Source organism: Pipra filicauda, unplaced genomic scaffold, assembly GCF_003945595.2.
Source record: "Pipra filicauda isolate LSUMZ 115617 unplaced genomic scaffold, ASM394559v2 scaffold13_size5146498_pilon, whole genome shotgun sequence".
NCBI classification, from domain to species: domain Eukaryota; kingdom Metazoa; phylum Chordata; class Aves; order Passeriformes; family Pipridae; genus Pipra; species Pipra filicauda.
Window position 1 is genome coordinate 3,529,423 of NW_024103874.1, and position 19,491 is coordinate 3,548,913.

Here is a 19,491-nt window from a genome sequence, read left to right on the forward strand (position 1 = left end):
ACAGAAAATATGGACTAAATAAACCTCTGCTAGGTTCTAAATGGAATGCTTCTTGAAAATTTCCATTAGACCTTAACAGCTCTTTAAATAAATAACCAGTATGTCCCCTTCTATCTGAGAGTTTCCATCTGTTGATTTTGTTTGTTTGCTTTTCTTCCATTTTGTGAAGATTCCAAGGCCCAGTCCTGCCAGGTGCTGCACACCCAGCCCCCAGAGATGCACTGGGCACACGGGGATGAACATCCCCTTCCAACTTGGAAAAGAATCTGAAAAAAAACATCAGGCTGATGTACAAGCCCCACTTGCCACTCCAGAAGCAAAGCCATAAAACTCTGTATCCACACCCCCCTACTGACAAAGAAGGTGCCAGCCCAGGATGGTCTTTCCTGTTTCAAACAGGGCAGGGAAAATGGGATCTCTCTGATGTGTGTTGTGTATTCCACTTCCACACTTCAAAGTGACAGAGCTGACTGTGGGGCAAGAACTGTCCTGTCCATCTGTGACTCTGTGGGGTAATGGCTTAGTTAGAGACCTTAACAACTCAAAATAAGGACCTGTTACAACTGGTTCAAGGTGGCACTTTGTTTCTGCTGTCAGATAATACATTTCTAAATCTGGACTGTTCTGACATTTCCTAGGAGAAAAGAGAAATAAAAAATCCATACAGCTCCCATTAACCGAGAGAGAGGTAAATACTCCTGTTAGTGGGGTGAGATAAAACCTTTTCACCTCTGGGACACAAATTGAGTACAACTTATGATAAAATTAAATGCATTTCATGATCTCACCTTACTCTCCACAGGGAGTTAATCCATCTCACAAAATTCTTGACACATACTTATCACAGCCTCCAGCTTCTTCTGGGAGAGACCAAGGACCAGAGTCCTAAATCCCTTCACATCCTGCCTGAAGAGGTTGGTCCCACCAGGTCCACATGGAGCCTGGTCTTACAGCCTTGATTCTTGCTTACAGTGAAGTATCTCAGCTTCTGGTCCTTCTGCTTACACAGCATGGTTTTGTCTGAGAAGTGGAGGAAATAAAGCAACATATGCAACATTTGTTTAGTGTAAGCTCATACACCACCTCTGGAACCTGAGGTGAGCAGCTCTACAGAAGCTTAACATCACATTCTGCTGTAGGAGTAGGATAAATATTAATTTTCTTTTTCAGAAGTGCACATCTCACCAGTATTTTGGAGAGTGTTAAATCTCATCAGCTCCTTCTAAATCTTCTATGGGGTTAAGAGGTTAAACTGGATTCTGAAGAAAATATTGGTGCAGTTTTGGGGACATTTCCCTTGAATCATACAGGCAGCTGAGATTTTAGAACATGGACCACACACAGCTGAGATGGTTTCATTGGAATTCCACATCACAACCAAAGCAGAATAGTTAGTCTTAAAGGGAGTTCTTTATCCCACAATGTCCCCTTTCCTTTGCAATTGTCAGAAAGTATCAGTACTAGAATAAAGATATCATTTGCAACAAAAAATAACAGGTAGTACATGGTAGCCTGAAGTGGGAGAAGATATCCCAGGCTTACTGCAGGTAGCATGAAGCAGATCCTGTGGAGTGACTAAGGCACTGTAAATCCATACCCCAGCTTGTCTCAGAGTAATTTTTTTTATGTACCCATATCCTTAGTCTGAAGTTAGGTTTTGCTGGGCTAGAACTGTCACTGAGTCTGAAACGGATGAATTGCTACCCAAAACTTGTAGTCTAGTTAGAGGGGCAAAAAGCTTCTTTTTGCAGTAATTGTGCTCAGGAAACTGGTGCAACTCAGCCAAGGGACTTTCTTGCACAAAGAAACAGGTCTCAGCTGAGGGTGGAGGTAAAGGAAGTAATGTTGGGGGATGGATTTGATCAATACAGCTTTACTTATACGCATAAATAAGGCTTAAAAGTGCATTCAGCATCTCTAACTGGACTCCCCAAACTGATGAATGCCTCTGAAAAAGAGTCTTAATTCCTCTGCCTGTTCCCCATTTGAGAAACAGGGATAATTCCCAGCTCGCAGAAGTTTAATGAGTATGAATTTGTCAATATTTATGCCTACAAAGAAAATAAAATATGCTAGAATTATTTATAGCATTTTGGTAAGCTCGTCAGAGCAGCATCATATATGATCAGGTCACGGGTTAACAAGGATTAATTATCTTGGCAGAATTATGCTTTGCAATTTTTCATTTCAGTCTGTTACTTTTGAGTATTTGATAATGTAGCCTACTAAATTCAGGGTCATTTTGCTTCTTGTATGAAATTCAGCACTCCCATACGTAAATGTTTTTTAAGAGGAAATGTAGCCAGAATTGGAGAGAACTGAAGTGCTGAAATTTCCTCTTGCAGCTAATAGCCAAGAAACTGTTATATTCCTCCAATTTTGTAATTGCAAGAATTGCATTTTATCACATAAAGGTGGTTGGCAAGTTCTTCTTTCATACCTTGTGGCAATGTGAAGTTAATTCTGTAGTACAGGAACTTGGAAGGTTGTCAAGGGGTCTCTATGGTGCTGACTCCTTTACAAAATTTCCCCTGCTACAATGGAACCTGCTCCTGGTCACCTTTGACACATGCAAAGATCCTGCACATCCCTTAGATGACAAAAAGCATAGGAATTAAATGCTGCTTGATTAAGGCCCTGATCTGAGAAAATTAAATTGTGCCTTCAATTATTGCAATGGCTTGTGGCTGCTGCTCCATCCTCCTGTCACACGTGGTCACCAGAAAGAGCCCAAGGTACCCTGCCAAAGGTCTCCCTGTACAGCTAGGACAGTTTAGGATTATTAAAAATCCTTCTCGTTCTACTCCCTCCTCTTTCAAATTAATAAACACGGCATTTAATTTCACACTCTGTACACCAGTGTGCTTCTTCTGGAGCACTCTCTGAAAAACTGCTCGGACCGGACCTTCTCCTGCCACTGACATGGGGCAGTTTGTCTCTGGGTTACAGTGACTGCTCTCTTTGGAGTCTCACCTGGACATACAGGGACTCTGCTAACAGAGATCTGATCAAGGCTGACAGGCCCAGTATGGGAAGGAAAACGTCCCTGCTCGTCACAGCGAGCTCTCGCAGTGGCACTCGGCCAGCCCGGCGTCTCAGTCATTTCATTTATCAGCAGTTCTTCAGTTTATCATGAAGTCATTTGTTCCTGTTCCTCATTTCCCCAGTTTTATCTCTTGTCTGAAACCCTCTGAGCAGGCAGTATATTGAGTTGTACAGGTCTGCACTCTCCAAAGCAGAGAGCAGGTACTCTGGAGGGCAGCGGAGCTCTGCTGGAGCCGGGCTCACGTGGAGGCGTCTGCAAAGCCTCTGAGCCACCAGAGGCTGGGGCTCAGACCTCATCATACTGTTTCTCTGCTGAGTCTTTGGGTACAATTGAACCCAAAGGATGCAGCATCACTGAAACTACGTTTTCCCAAATACCCTACAGCCATTTCCTATTGCAGTAGGACCATGACTGCTCAATATAGCAGTCAGTATTTTCCTGGGATTGCTCTGTTTCTTGTTCCCCAAATGCTGTACCCCAGAGAGCAGTGAGTGCTGACAGCCATCAGGAAGCTCCACAGGAAGATCTGCACTATTAAGATTGCTCTCTCTGCAAATATTTCTTCGTTTTGGTGGCCTTTCTTTTGTAAGAGTACACATAATTGCCCATTTGTGACTTCACTCAAATCCATTAATAAAATGTTTAATAAAAAATCTTCCTTTTCTATTTGTCTAATACAGCTAGATATAAACATTAGATTCATTAGCTTGTAAAAAACAGCTGAGATGCCTCATTCTGAAAAGTATAGCATTTTATCCTCCATTAATCCTAGATCTTGTTCAGTGAGTGATTTGTACCATTGAGATGATCGTAGCTGTGTAGCACTTGGTAAGTTATCACAAACTTTATTACTGTATTTTGGTCTGGACTTAAGTGCTTTTTCCGTCAGATTCAGTCTGAATTGTAACCCTTCTTCTACACCAAAATGTAGCACAACAATCAAATATTGAATCAACTGCAGGTTTTATTTCCTATATGTTACATCTTTGGCATTATTGATATATAGAAAATGGAAAAGATCAAATCTTGCTCGTGTACAAATGTCTTTGTTTCATGTCCTGGGTTTCCACCCAGCTCAAAATACTTCACTCGTAGGATGAGCTTTTAGTTAATTTTCTCACTGCTTTGAAGATCTTCTGAAGATCTTTTCCTTTGCCCCTGTTTGCACCTAAAAATTAACTTTCCTGTAGTTAGAAGGTCTTGCAGGTTAACTCAGGTAGCACCCATGGGGCAGCCAGAGCAGGGCTGAGTCAGTACCTTACAAAGCAACTCAAGAGCTGGCAAACCTCCGTGCCTCCAAGGGTCCAAGTTTGCAGAGGAGGGTGATGGAAGAGGCAGGGAGGACTTTTTGCTGAATGTCCCTGGCACTGGTCCAGCAGACCAACATCAGTGTGGTACCAGGCGTGGTACCCACGATGGCTTTTAAATGAGAGGGGCTTCCAGCTGAGTCTGCACTGACTCGACCTGGGCAGTTGATCATGGCTGGGGCGTGGAGCGTAGCCCTCTTCCAAGCCGGGGAAACAAAGCCATTTGCAGGCAGAGCTGGCTTTGACAAAAGCCCCCATTACTATTTCTGACTTCACAACCAAACCAAATTTCTTTTCCAGTAGTTGTCAATCACATTCTCTCTCAGCAAATTGACACAACGTGACCCTGCCCATACTGGGTAACACAGCTCTTAAGCGAAATACAATAGGGAACATCTCACATTAATCTCTTCTCCGTTATTTGACTGTTTTCCACTAACCTTTCATTCTGCCAAATTTAATTAAATCAGCTGCTTTTCTGGATGTAACCTGTTCCTTCACTGTTTGGATGTTCCCTTCAATTCATAACAGTGAAGGCACATATCATATGCACCTAGCAGGGACTTGGCCAAGCTATTTTCTTAAAACAATTCTCACCAAAGAATAACAGATGACAGCAAATGAGTTTATTTTATCCAGACCATAAGGAGTCAATACAGTACAGATTTCTTGAGACTTTTGTTGTGCTCCTGACTGCCAATAATTTTAAAATCCATGATCCTTGTATTGTACATACCACATGTGTATATATAACATTAGACAAAATTGTTTGAATGTTTTACATTGATTTTATTTTTTTAATTGCTGCATTGATAGGTTTTAAAAAACCTCATGCTCCTCAGAATAAAAAGATCTGACTATAGCAGCGAGTGAGTGTAGAATTTCAAGCCTATCTGCAAAAATGAGACCAAGTATAAATAATGAGCAATATTATGAATATTTATTCACCTACACTGATCTTTCTGATGATCTTTTTCAAGCTTGCAGCCTGACAGATCTTAAGAAAGCAGTTTTACCTGAATTGTGAAAGGTTTTTCTTCCTCTTTCTAATCAAGCGTGATATACCAGAAAACAAATCAGGCTGATAGAAACAGAAGTCAGGCTTACAAGAAAAACAGCTGTAACAGCTAAATGGCTTAAAGCAGGGAAAGTAGGAAAACAGCATGTGGGGCTAATGATGGGTGGTTTTCAGGTTTCAGAATACATTAAGGCATTCTCCCTGTTTATTAAATTGCTCTGGCAGCATTTGACAGCAAAGGTTTTTTTGGATTATAAGAGTGCAATGGACATAACTAGGATATTTTTTTATCCTAAAGCCTGGCCTTTGGGTAATCAGCAAGAAGTTACATGCTGTAGGAAGAATTTGGTTTTGCACAAGTCCAAAGAAGGTTGTTTTTTATTTAAAAAAAAAATGTTTCTGAGATTGTTGTTTACTGTCCCTCCTCTGCAGTCTGCCTTGAGATTTTTTGGACTTTTTCTGTCTCAGCACTCACTCCTTTTGTCAGTAAGTGGCAAACACAACCTGGAAGCAGCATCAATTTAATGCTGGCATATTTACCAAAGGGCACCTCTCTGCAGCTGTGTGACCACCCAATGTTGAACTATTGCCTGTCTCTCCCTGCTCAAGAAAAGCCAAATGTAATTTCATGGTTTTACAAAAATTGCCTCAGCCAAGACTTAGAAGGCTTATTCCTCAGGTCTCCCTTTAAGTGCTCTTTGTGAGATGACCTGGCATCTCTGGGGCACGAAGGCTGCAGAATATTGACAGGAGTTGAGAGCAGGGTAGGAGTTAGTTCTTGTTTTTGAGGGATACAGACGGACACCTGCTCTGTGCCAGTTCCCTGTGCAGAGAGAAGGGTGCTGGAGGTGTTCTACAGCCCTCCTCATCCCAGTGTCTGAGTGCTTCAACCAATGAGTGGATTTTTGTTTTCATGGTATCACTGTGACATAAGAAAGAGTTTTAATTTCATTTTGAAGTGTTATGTTCAATTTCTTTGAGGCACAGAAAAATTAAACGAGCTATTAAAGGTCACTTGGGGAGGGTTCGGGAAAATGCTGAAAAAATCCAGGTCTTCCAAGTTGCAACCTGCAGCCTTAATCACAACCCTCCTCTGTTTTGGCACAGTGGCTGTAGTCAGAATCAAAATACATTATCCAAGACACTCTTCATATCTTTTCTTTTTAATGAAATTTATCTGTAGCTCATACCAGCTCACTGCCACTCCCTTGCATGACTGTCAGAAGCATGGAATTCATTTTCCTTATTTCTCTTTGGCTTCTTTGTGGACTTGTTTGGTCTGTAGTTTGGATCACTGAAGAGAGAGATGTAACCAGTTTCTAATGATTCTGTGATTCTAATTTTGGCATTAAATGAGAGAACCATATGAGAAGCTCATTAACTGACAGTCTTTATGAACAGGAAAGTCGATACCATCCCAGGATAGAGATACTGTTACAGCAGAGTTTCTGAGAATAATTTTGAAGTCAGCTCATAGCACCTGAATAGCTTCAATATTGCTGTGCCCAACTCAGGTGCCTTTATGGGGCTTCTTGGGGTGGGGAAATCTATCAAGTCCCTAAGTGATATATTGCTATATCAAGCATTTCAAGACTAGAAAAGAAATGCTACAGAATGCTGATCTCTTTTTGGTGATGGTGTTCTTTTCTCACTTATCTTCTGAAAACAGCCCAGTCCTTATTTTCTGTTTGCTCCAGGCTTGCTGTCTTATTTGCCAAGGCTCAGTCTAAAAAAAAAAACCAAAAAAAATCCCAACAAATGTTATGTTCATGCTATAAAATTTCCCCAAACCAGAAAATACTGTCACAGTCTTAAATATAGAGGTACTGATTACATTCTGGATGAGCTATAAAGAATGAGGACAATTTCAAAGCACTATTTCAGATATGAAAAACATTCTTTGGGTTTAAAAGTTTTTTAAGCAAATACATCCAAGTTTTGACAAATGCCTGTGCTCAGATATCAGATAAAAACTGTTGTGACCTCTGATGCCCACACTCTGCAACTCGAAATCTAGAACAAGTATTAGGTTAATAACAGACCCTACCTTGCTATTAACCTTGTACACAGCACACTTCAAAACATGCTGTTGCCATCAGAGGTGCCCAGCTGGGGTCAGAGCCTGGCAAACCTCCTGCAAGGTGGTTTAGGTCACTTGACTGTTTTGGTGGATGTGTTTTCCTATAGGTCCCTTTCTTTGGGCAGAAGTTGCTGCATTGATATTCCACAGTGTTCCACCACGGTGGGGTTTCAGCTTGGGTGTTTTTTTTAAAACCTTGATAGCCCAGGCTCAGTGTCTAATCCCTCAGGGGTAAAACTAATATATATATATATATATATATATATATCTTAGATGAATGTGGTTGCAGCATATTGCACTCAAAGCAACTCTGATCCTGTTTAATACAGCCATCTCAATGCCCAGTATTGCTGGCACCAGGCATTATTAAGAAAATCATTAAAATGATCCATCAAGATCCCCAGTCTGTGTTACCATTTTCAGTTATTTGTCTGCTGTTGGGTTGGTTTTGTTTCAGGGCTTTTTAGTGCTTGGAGCTTCTATTTCTGAGCTTCCCTGTGTATCCCTGACAACTGGCAGATCGCTTTCTGAGCTGAGATGCTCAGTCAGTGGCCCTGCTCCTGGATCTGGCTGTTCAGCAACGTCCTGGCTCTCACCATGAGATGAGGTGGATGAGCAATTCTGTTTGGTTCACATGTCTTCTGTTCAGGAGGCTCCAGGGAGATATGGCCAGGATGCTGGAAGGCTTTCAGGGTGCCTGCTGGGGTCTGCTCTGTACCGAGTGCGTCCTTTGGAAAGGTTTCCACTTCACCACTTTCACTGTCTGAATAACACAAGAAAAGGCAGCCAGGGGCAACAGTCACTGAACTATTTGGTCTCACGCTACTAAAAGGCCAAACAGAGTAGACTCCTGAAAGGCTTTCCAGCGTTCTTTGATGTTATAACCTCTGTGTGATAAAAAGATCATATTCGCTTTCTTTCAGGTAACTTTTAAAGCACTTCCTCATGCTTTCATAGGAAAGCTCAGCTCACTGTTGCTGAGTGTTGTACCCACCACCTGAAGCTGTTTGTCTTTCAGAAGCTGCCACGCAAAAGAGAAAATAGCTGCTAAGCTGGAGCAGGTGCCATTGACACCTATGTGGGAGACTCAACACCCACCCTGGGAGAAACTGGAAAAGTTGATGGCATGTCTGGTGGTTCCAAATGGGTTAAAAGGTGTAAATTGTAACACATTAATATACTATCTTAAAGTGCAGTAGCTTAAGAGATGAGTTGTATAAGCTGTGAGATCCCACTGGTTACAGTCTCAGGTGCTGAGAGGGAAAGTGTTAAGTAGTTTCATTGCTGGTTGTTAATCAGGCTGCCAGGAGGAAGCATTAAAGGTGGATGTCAGTATAGCAGCAGTGCCAAGGATTTTCACTGAGGTTGGCCTGTGGCCTCTAGACCTTCATTTGTCTCAGAAAACACGGTATGTGTTAGGCTGGTTTTTGAAGGTGTGTGGAACAGCTCTTCCAGACTGGAGGTGTGGGTGCTCTGGCCAGTGAGTTGGAGCAGGCACTGACTGCCAACAAAACGACTCCTGGGTAAATATTTTCCTTCTTTGAGTCAGGCAGGCTCAGTGATGCTGGCACAAATCCTCTGCTGTGTGGGGAGTTGGCACCAGAAGTCATCCTCTCCCTGCCTCCTTAAAGCCCAGCTCAGTATGTGGAAGTGTGCTATGCAGAATGAGGGGGAGAGCTGTGGGTGGTGGGATGAGGCTTTTCCTGAGACAGAGGCATTTATCCATGCTGGATTACAGGCAGGTTCAGGAATACAGGAATACACAGGGTCTGACCAGCATGTCGGGGCCAGAGCATTCCCAACAATCCCTTTGCTAAGGAAGAGAGGCAGCTTGATGAACACACTGCTGTTTCCAGGGGAGTAAACTGTGCCTTGCTGGACAGAGATAGACCAGCACTGCCCCTGCTTGGGGGCTCTGTAATCACAAGTAGCTCATAAAATCCAATACACCAGAGGCTTGTGGATGGGGAACACCATGCCATGCTGGAAGAAAAGCCAATATAGCCCCAGCCAAGTGGAGAAAATAAACCTGGCTGTTTAGTGCTGTAGCCCAGTTAGTTTTAAAAATTGGGTCCCCTCCCTTGTTTTACGCTTGTCTTATCAGAAACATGAACACCTCTGGTGGTATCTGGTCCTACACAGCAAGGCTGAGATGGAGTAAAACTACATCTTTTTACCTCAGGCAACAGCCTGTGCATTAAGATTCACAGGTCCAGGTTTTGATGTTTGCCAAGGATGCTGCAGACGTGGTGTAATGCTGCATTATGTGTAAGAAATAAAAAGGTCAAGGTATATCAAAGACTCTGCTCAACTCTGGCACAGGGATGGAGCTCACTCACCACCACCTCTGGGGGGCTGTGAAAGGTGCTGGGTGCTCTGGGTGTTCTGTGCAAGCTGCTTTCTTCTCAGAGCTTTGAGAATAGGGCCTTCTGCTGGGAATCTGTGTTCGGAATTAACTGTGGCTAAGTAGGGAGTATTAAGGGATAAATGCTTTAAAAGGTCTGCCTGTGGGCTTTGTGTAAATGGTGGCTAGTTAAGTCTTTTTGGGAAAAATATTTCTGCTAGAGTCAAATTAATGTTTGGGGGAGTTTGTTTATTTGTTTTTAAATTGGCTTTCCTGGCTCTGGTGCAGTATTTATTAATGGTATGTTCACCATCAACTATCTGGTACCCAAAAAAGTGAACATCAAGACTTCACTACCATGCAAAGAAATTATTCTGAAAACAAACCAGAAGAACATCTCATATTCTTCTCATCAGTATTGCACAATTAAGGGAACATGAAAAAACGCATAGATAAAAAGAAGATGTGAGGATAGCCATGGGAGGAAATAGGATTTAGATTTTCTGTCTCCTTCACCAGTAGGTTCCTACTAATACATGCTACGTCCTGGTACCCTTATTTGCTTTACCAGACGTGATGCTAAAATTAGCTAGTCATACATTTCTCAGGAAGTGGTAATTAATTGGACAATATTTGTACAGAGCTTTGAAAATGTAGGTCCTAATTTTGCAAACCCCTTGTCCGTAATGCAGATTAATATAATCACATAATTACCACATTTCTGGACTTTGTTATACACAACTACCCAGCTCATGTGTGATGTATAATAATTGCATGTGTAAACCAGGAATAGCCATATTTCTCAAACACTCTGCATGTGCATTGGAAAATTGGGATCACGGGTAGCCCTTCATTACTAGGACGTCATTTTAAAATACTTTGTTCTTTTAAACTCTGTCTCTGAACATGATTTATTTTTGTTTAGAACCTCTCTCAGCAAGACCATGCTCTGCTCAGCTGGGATTTGAGCCGGTGCCTCTCATGCCAGACTCTGTCTTGATGGGAAGAGCCACTTGCAATAGCTGTAATTTTGTTTAGGGCACCTGTTCCTTTGTGTGTGCCAATGGAGTGGGCTGGTTCGGTGGTAGCAGTCGGTGCTGGGTCTTAAACCATTTTCACACTGACATTCTGTAGTATTTGGACTGAAAAGGGTTTTCTTCTTTTTCTTTCTAGAAAGTTGTTTGTATGCAGAGAATGCTGAGAGATGTCTTCTGCTTTAGCTCAGTTTGTCATAATATCTACCTAGACCAAAAGGATTTTAGCCTTAATTTAATACATTCTGTTGAATGTTTTTGCTCCCCAGACCCTGTATTAGATTGCTCCAGCATCTCACTCCTTTAGTGGTGAAGGACCTACTAATTTCCAGCCTAAATTTATTCGTGGCCAGTTTATACCCATTTGTTCTTGTGTCAACATTGTCCTTTAGTTTAAATTGCTTCTTTGCCTTCCTAGTGTTTATCCTCCTGATGTATTTATAGACAGTAATCATATCTGCTATCAGCCTTCATTTTGCTAGACTAAACAAGCCAAGCTCTTCTGGGCTCTTCTCCGGTGATGGGCTCTTCACCGCCAGCACCTGGTTGGATCCGGGTTGCTCAGCAGTGAGTAGAAGGGCTTGGATTGCTCCCAGCATCCCGATGAGCCCCCAGTGCTTGGCACAAGGATTTAGGAGTGCCATATCTGCAGTGCTGATACTGCACACAGTGAGTTTGCCGACGGCGTTTGTGTCTTGCTCGGCAGCAGGGAGCTGGTGGGGCATGGGGATAGTTCTCCTCTCCCATGTCCAATAAATCAACTTCCAGAAAAGTTTTGTTATTGGTCCCTTGCTGCATTATCCTGTATTTTGTGCTATTAAATCACATCTTGTTTCTGTCACCTAATTGTCAGGTTACCCTTCTTCCAAGCTATCATTCCTCCTGTACAGGGCTCTGATACCTTTTTAACTGAGCCCTTGACCAACTTCCTATTAACCAGCTTAACCAATTTCTTCAACTAATTCCCATCCTCTCTAGTTTAGCTGATGTATTTCTTTGAGGCACTGTATCAGATGATTGACAGAAGAGCAGACAGATTAGATCTGCCACAGTTCCTTTAATTATTCCTTCCTTCATAATTTTTCCTTCAAGAGCCCTTCTTAGTTTTTAGGTCAGGCTAAAAGCTCTGCACTTATCAAGCTGAGGTCTTTTTTTCCTTGGCTTAAGTAGAAGCAGCACATTTACTTTGCTGTAGCATGAAGATTTGTTAGATTTATTAAAAATACTGGCCACAGGACCTCCTACAGGCTTCAGGGGGGTTTAGTCTAGACCCCCTTGGGGCAGAGTCTCATTTCCTTAGTTCCACAGCATCACTATCAGAGCAAATATATAGCAAATGTTAGGACCATTTTGGTTTACCTCTATGCTGTAGTTTCTGCCCTGCGCTGTTTAAAATGTCATTTTTGTAAAGAAAGAGAATGGGAGGATTATTCTGTATTACCAAAATGCCATCAAGAAAATGTCTCTCGTGCTCGGGGGCATGAGGCTGCCTTTTTTTTCTTTAATAGTCGTAACAATAATAATGCTATTAGGACAACAAACTAAGATGCCCCTGGAGATGATGTGACAAATTGGAAGGACATGCTGAAATTGAAATTGATTGAATAGTTCAATAAAATCAGCTTAATGCACAAAAGCAAAAAGATTAGCAACAGAAAAAAAACAAAAAAATCAGTAATTTGTTATCTGCTGGGGCCAATCTCACTGGAAATTGAATTAGTTATAAACTGAAACTAGGTACTTGAAAGGAGCACCCTTATATATCCACAGTGCTGGAGCCTTTCGGATGGAACTGGATGTGGGTGGGAACCATGAACCTGAAGGCTCGGCAGATCTCAGACTATTTCCATTTGGTGGACTTAGCAGTGTTGGCTTCATGGCTGGACTCAATGATCTTAAAGGTGTTTTCCACCCTAAATGTTTCTGTGGTTTCTTATGTCTGAGTTTTTTACAACATTTGTGTACCAACCAAGGCCATGCTCCATGTCAGATTCCACTTTTGCTCTAAACACAGTAGTTCTGTCTTCAGCTGATGGAAATCAGTGCAACTTTGGTGATATCTCTAAGATTCCACCAGCAGCTCACTTCTGGTGTGTTACCTGATGGCTGCAGCTGCCTCTGGTGTCCTGGGATGCAGCTCCCATCTCCAGCGTGTGCACTCCCATCCTGGTCCTACCTGATCACTCCATCCATTTGAGATCTGCTGTGATTCCTCACATTTTCTCACCAGGCTTAGACTCCCTGCACTTGCTGCACAAGTGCTGTGCTCCTTTGCCATCCTTCCCCTCTTCCCATCCTTCTACACCAGCTCTTTGTGACTGGTACATTTGCACATTACTAAATTCCTGTAATTTTCCTTTTTTTTTTTGCTGTTGTATGATCTGATTGATATCATCTGGCTTTTAAACTTCTTTAATCCGGTGTTCTGGATTTATGTGGGGTTTTTTATTAACACTGTGCTACAGAGCTCAGTGAATAGCATTTTGTTAAATAAAACAACTCTGTTGTAAACCTGAGGTCTGTGAGTACACACACGCACATGTCATCAGTGTGTGTAATTTAATAAGCAGTAAAATGGAGAAGTAAACCAAACTCTTAAACGAGACTTTCTACTTCCTTGCCATCTCTTGAGAGGATTCATTTTCTAAGGGAAGTGCTGGTTGAGCAGCTGAAAGGAGCTGGAGGGGGTGGGAGTTGTGCAGGCTGGTCCCAGGATGAGTAAGTGCTGTGCAGACAGAGTGTGACCTTACCCAAGATCTGTGGTGTATTCTCAGAGTTCAGACTGAAGTTTGCATAACACAGTCTCAGGTTTTAGAAGTGCTTTTGACACAAACAGAGCTGCCTTTGCCATGCCCTCGCTGGGGGCTCAGTGGTGGGCACACGTGGGAGCAGGACCTGGGAGACACATGGAAAAATGGTGATATGCCAGGGTAAGAAGCACTTGCTGATGGGAGCTGTTCCATCACACTCTCAGCTGATAGAAAAGAAGGAACATTTTTTTCCTGCAGTTGCTGCCAAAGGACTGAGGCTTTGACAATAACCTGTGACAGCCACCCTGTCAGGTCAGAAACAGTCTGGGGTCTCTCTCACTGCAGCCAGGAACATTAGAGGTGGCTTTTCCATTTAAATGCACTGTTGAAATGAGTCTCTCATGTGGGCCTCCAGCCTGTTTTTCTAATTTGTGTGAAACCTGATTGCTGCTATTTTTTTAAATATCTTCCTCTGTTATATGGTTTAAACCTAATTTGGCTCACAAGTATTTGGCCTGTTAGGGAATACTTCCATCAACCTCCCAAGTTGTCTATAAGGGAGAATAAGGAAGGAAAAGCTAAATATGAAATAGAAATTACATTCACTAATAAGGACATTTCAGCCTTAGCCGGTGCTTTACAAATGGAGTAATGAACAGCACCTTCTTGCATGAGGCAAAACAAGGGCTAACAATAGTTTCTCCCTCATGTTTTATTATACAAGGTAGGAAGAGATAATGAAAGTGCATTTCCATAATATATTCCAGTTGCAAGGTGCTGATGGATCCCTGAGTGTGATGCCATGTCAATTTAGCAGGTCAATTAAAAGTCCTGAAATCAAGATAAAGCTGAAATTCAGATCTCTTATTCTGGCAACTCAGAAGAATTAAAAAATTGAGCCAATTACAGCACTTTGAGAATGTTTGCATGGGAATAGAGAGACCTAATTGACCTAATTCTTGCCCTTTGAAATTCCAGAGGACATCTGACATTTTACACACACCCATAGCGTGGGCACCTGGAGGGAGCAGCCCCGAGTACCCGAGCTGTGTTCTGAGAGCAGGAGCAGTCCAGCACGTGGCTGGTGTCTTCTTGCGTCAAAGTCCCTCCACTTGACTTTACAAAAAGCTTTTCCTGCATAAAGTTGTGCCTCCACTTGGTTTACACACCTTTTGGTTTTGGCTGGATCCCTCCCTGTTTCTCGGCACATCCCTTTGCCCATAATTCAGGAGAGGAGCTTTGCTTTCCTATCTGTAAAGTGCTCTGTGAGCAAGACACATATTGAGATCAATGGTAAATTCTACAGATCCAGATGAAAATTCATTGTTAAGGACAGTTTTACAGGTTAGGAGACTTTTCTCAGTGCAGACAGATATTCCCAAGTAAAGAGACATCCCAGGGAGATGTATCCACATGCAAGATCAGATGGCCTGTCCTGTTTTATTCAGGTTTATTTTCCAGTTGCATTGACGTACAGCATCTTTTAGAACTTCACTGTGTGATTTTTATGGCTGACTCTGTGAAGCTTTTTTCTTTGAGAGCCTTGTTGTAGGGGATGCTCAGGAATTTAAATAAGTTCCACTGAACTTCTGTTTGTTGCATTGAATTACTATTTTTCTTCCATACTGGACTTAAATTCTCCTTATTTACTGAGACCGTGTTAAGGATTGAAACATGGAGAACATTTTAAGTATCAAAATGCTTTGTGGGCATCAAACTGTTTGAGCAGGACAAGCTGAAAGGCCACCAGGCAATACTGATGTCAGTTTTGGGGGTATAATGTTCTTAGCAATGTTTTCAGTGAGAACATATGCACAAAACTTTTATTGGTTTTCAGAAGAGAGAGACTAATGTTGGTGAAATGCTTAAAAATTAATAAACACTTGAGTTTCAAGCAAGGAATTTCGCCCATAAGATTTTTTATTTACCCATAAAGCAGGTGATGTCCACCAATATATGCAAAAATCCTTTCTAATGTGATAGAAAATTTTATCTGCCTTTTTTTTTTTACCAACATTTTTAATGCAATTATCTCTTTAGAGTCTGCTTAAAGATCACGCTTGTATATGGAAAATAAACCAAGGCATTTTACAGGACACGGGTTTTTTTCTCATCTTTTCCTTTTCTTTTCTTTCTTTTTTTTTTTTTTTCCAGAAAGTTCAGCAGTATATAGTCATTGTTCAAGCCACAGATATGGAAGGAAATCTTAACTATGGTCTCTCAAACACGGCAACAGCAATCATTACAGTGACAGATGTGAATGACAACCCCCCTGAATTCACCACCAGCACTGTAAGTATTAATCCAGTGTGTTTGTAGTTCATGGATGTTGATACCCACTGTCTCTCTTAGCTGGTTTGGGCAGATAGGAGGAACTTTGATGGATAACTGTGGAACAAAGTCTTTTCAGTGGGGGAAAAGGAGGAAAAAAGGGAAAAGGAAAAGAAGATTTATTCATGAACCAGCAAAACTGTTGGGTGACCGATTTCTCTGAGGTACTAAAGGAGCTGAAATAACGTGGCAAACAGACCATGTCTGATTGCACTGAAGAGGATGCAGTTGTTTCTCAGCAACTGGCTGTAGACATATCAGAGTTATTAGTACTTATGAGTGAGAACCTAGCAGTAGGAGGTATTTGGGGTTTATAGCTGGGATATGATTTCAAGGAGGCAGTAAGTGCTCTAAACGGTAAAAGGTAACTGGTGAAATTTGTATTTCCCTGATAGCTCTAACAGATGTATTTGTGTGTGCTGGCAGTAAATGTGTAGACATTCTTCAGTACATCTGGTCTTAATCAGTTAAAGATTTTACTTATATTAGCACAGTTCTTTCTCTATTCTGTTCTCATGTGCTCCAAGATATTACTGGGAGGCAAGGGGAAAAAAGTAAAGAGATGCAGATGACAAATTTTTAGTGCTGTTTACTGTAAAAATCAAGGATTGAAAGGTGAAATGATGTGGTCTGGTTCATTCCAACCTTAATAATCCATAGATGTAGAACATCTGAAATGTGCATAGTAATTTTAGAAATCACAGAGCAGTGCAGAGGTCTAGATGCTAATAAAATGAGAAATCCTTGTGCATCCCCCATCTGTATTCATATGAGGGTCAACAAGGAGCACTAAATGATGTATCTTAAATGAGCACCAAATCTTTACAAATACAGAAAGTCTAACTGCATTGTACTCAAACCACTGAGCATTCTTTGAGGAATGTTTTTATTATTTATATTATTCTGAATTTTCATTACATCTTAAAGGGTCTCTAAATATTTATTAATGTAGTACCAAAGTTTCCCCTTAGTGATACCCTTACAGACTGCAAATATGTAGCAGAGCTCAAGGAGATCATGGAGAGCCCACTTTTTACCCTCGTGGACCCAGATTAGTTCCATGCCAGCTGTGGAGTCTGGGTCCTTCCCTCCCATCACCATCAGGAGCTGGGCTGCTCAGCTCCCAAACAGTGCCAGCGTTTTCTGACCGAGTGACTTGGACCTGGATTCTCAGAAGAAGAAAGGCACTGAATTCCCCCTGAGTCACAGTAATACGGGCACCCAGCATGTTTTCAGGTCTGGGCATCAATCTGCAGGCTGTGATACTGCTCCAGCGAGGGCAGGGTGGGTGTAACACCACATGTGTGCTTTCTATCCATCGTGGATACACCATGCTTTGTGCTGTAAAGTTGTGATTCAAGATCTCCTTCAGGACGATACATACAGTTATGAAGAGCCATAAAAATCTGGCACAGGTCATGGGCTGTGTGGTCCTTTCTCCTGTCAGGACAGGGTTGTTCTCTCTGGAAAGCTGCCACTCATAGAGAAATTTGTGTCTGTGGGGCCGTGGGACCTCGCACCACAGCAGAAGAGGAGCCCACAGCTCCTTAGTGTGTGGGGGGGACCTTATTCTGCCAGGTAAATTCTTCTTTACCCTCCATTTGAGTGAAAAAGTAATGACATCTAGTGGCCACGTCACTTCAGCACAGGTTGTTCAGATGACCCAGGTTGCCTGGTCCTTGTCTCCAGATGCAAGTTGGAAGGTGAGGTTTTGGGAGTGGGATGAGCTGTGTCAGGGTTAGTTGCATGAGCATGAGTGCCTTCGGGAGGGCAGCGTCCCTCCAGATGTGTCATATTTTAATGGCTTTCCAAAACACTTTCCAAAGCTGAATCTGCTGGAAGGTGGGATAATGGAAATTTGCTTTCAGGTGAATTCTGAGTATTTAATGTCTCGATGTGTGTTAAACCTAGAAGGAATAAAAACCATCAAGAGAATTACCCATAGAATTGTGGTAAATGGATTAGAAAATGCTGCTCTTGCTCTAAGCAGAGTTGATGTGTACCATTATTTCTCTAATTTCAATCACCGAAGAAAGAGTTTTGTAAGGGCCAAAGGGCTTTACACAGTAGCACATGGGACTTCTTTATGAAGATTTGAAAACCAAGGGTGTTTTACAATAATACTTTCTGATTCTATGGCAACAAATATCTTTGATATACTCCTGGGTATAGTCAGGATGAATTCCGTGTGAGCATGAAAGTATAATATGGTTTTTCCCTTACTGGCAGAGAGAACAGCATCAGGCTGATCAGTCTCTTTAAACCTCAGCTGAATCTCCTTGCTGTCCTCAAATAGTCTGATCTGCATTTTAACACCTCTAAAAAAGTAGCAAAAATTGCTTTCCAGGAAATCTACAGCTCCTTGGAGGGTAAGGAAGCCCATGGTCTCTTTTAAGTGTGTGGGCTGTTTGGAGAGATACTGTGTATTTTTATTTTAAATACTTGTATTGAGATGCTGTTGTGAAAACAAAATAAGCTGAATAACTGAAAGTGTGGCTTGCTCTTGGAAAACTGCCAGATGAGGGGAACTCAGGAACTGCATTCATCCCAGACGGATACAAAGGCCCACCCTATAGCGCTCCTAAATTACCTGTCATTCAGCCAGGGTGGTTTTAAACTTAATCGTTTCTGGATAGGAATGTAGCTCAGGAGGACACTGCACCATGCTGGTGTCACAGCTCATGTGTTCAGCAGCAGGAATTAATGTTGCTGTGTAAAATTTAACAACGGGATGGGAGAGAAGAAAACAGCCACTGCAGTGGCTGAGAAAGTCAGGTCACGTCTGTAGTCGAGCACACAGTGCAGGGGGGAAGGGACTGAGTGTATGGACCATGTGGAAGTTCAGACAGGCAAAGATATGCCAAAATGACTCGTCCACTGGAGTGGGTGACCTGCAGGCATCCAAAATACCTAATGGGCTGTCATCAAAATGTAGTGCTGGGTGAGAAGTGGAAAAAGAGCAATAAAATCACACAGAAGATCCATAAAGGCACAGAATGAAGATACTCTAGTAAAACTCCAAAATGCTTGGGTGCTTCTGTGAAAATGGATCTCTGTGGGTGTCACACCCTTTAGTCCATCACCTGAAAGGCTGGGGAGGGTCCTGTAAAACAGCAGGGGAAGAAGCAACCCCACCTTCCCATACAGAGGATTCTGAAATTATATGGGAGGGAGGAAATCACAGTCTCTGGATGAAACAATTTTGAACTCAGGTCTGCTGTTAACTCCAAGTCCAGTCTCCATCAGCAGGAGTCATGGCCAGTCCTCATAGTTATGACCAGGACTTCCTGCATCAAGCTGTGAGGCTCTGGGGCACAGTGGGAGTTGAGGCACCTCCCCTAGTCCTTTCCAGCTCTGTTTTTTGTGATGATGAATGTTTTCTTGATCTGCAGTGCTACCTGCCTGAGCTGAGAAGCATCAGAGAGCAGCCAACAGTAGGGAAGTGTCTCATTAGAGATACCAGAAGAGTGACACATCCCCTGAAATGCAATAAACATTACAGGCAGCTGTTTGGGGCAATTTCAATGATTTAGTGCAGGGCTGTGACCCAGGGAATGCTCTTCTGGCCAGCTAAGGGACTT

General features: G+C 42.2%; 1 protein-coding gene across 1 annotated transcript in view; it reads left to right on the forward strand.

Moving 5' to 3' along the window:
- CDH4 (cadherin 4) overlaps window positions 1-19,491 on the forward strand; it is a 425,706-nt gene that overhangs the window by 367,458 nt on the left and 38,757 nt on the right. Inside the window, exon 8 of the mRNA XM_027710649.2 lies at window positions 15,734-15,871. Coding sequence (XP_027566450.2) covers window positions 15,734-15,871 — 138 coding nt within the window. The remainder of the gene's footprint in view (window positions 1-15,733; window positions 15,872-19,491) is intronic.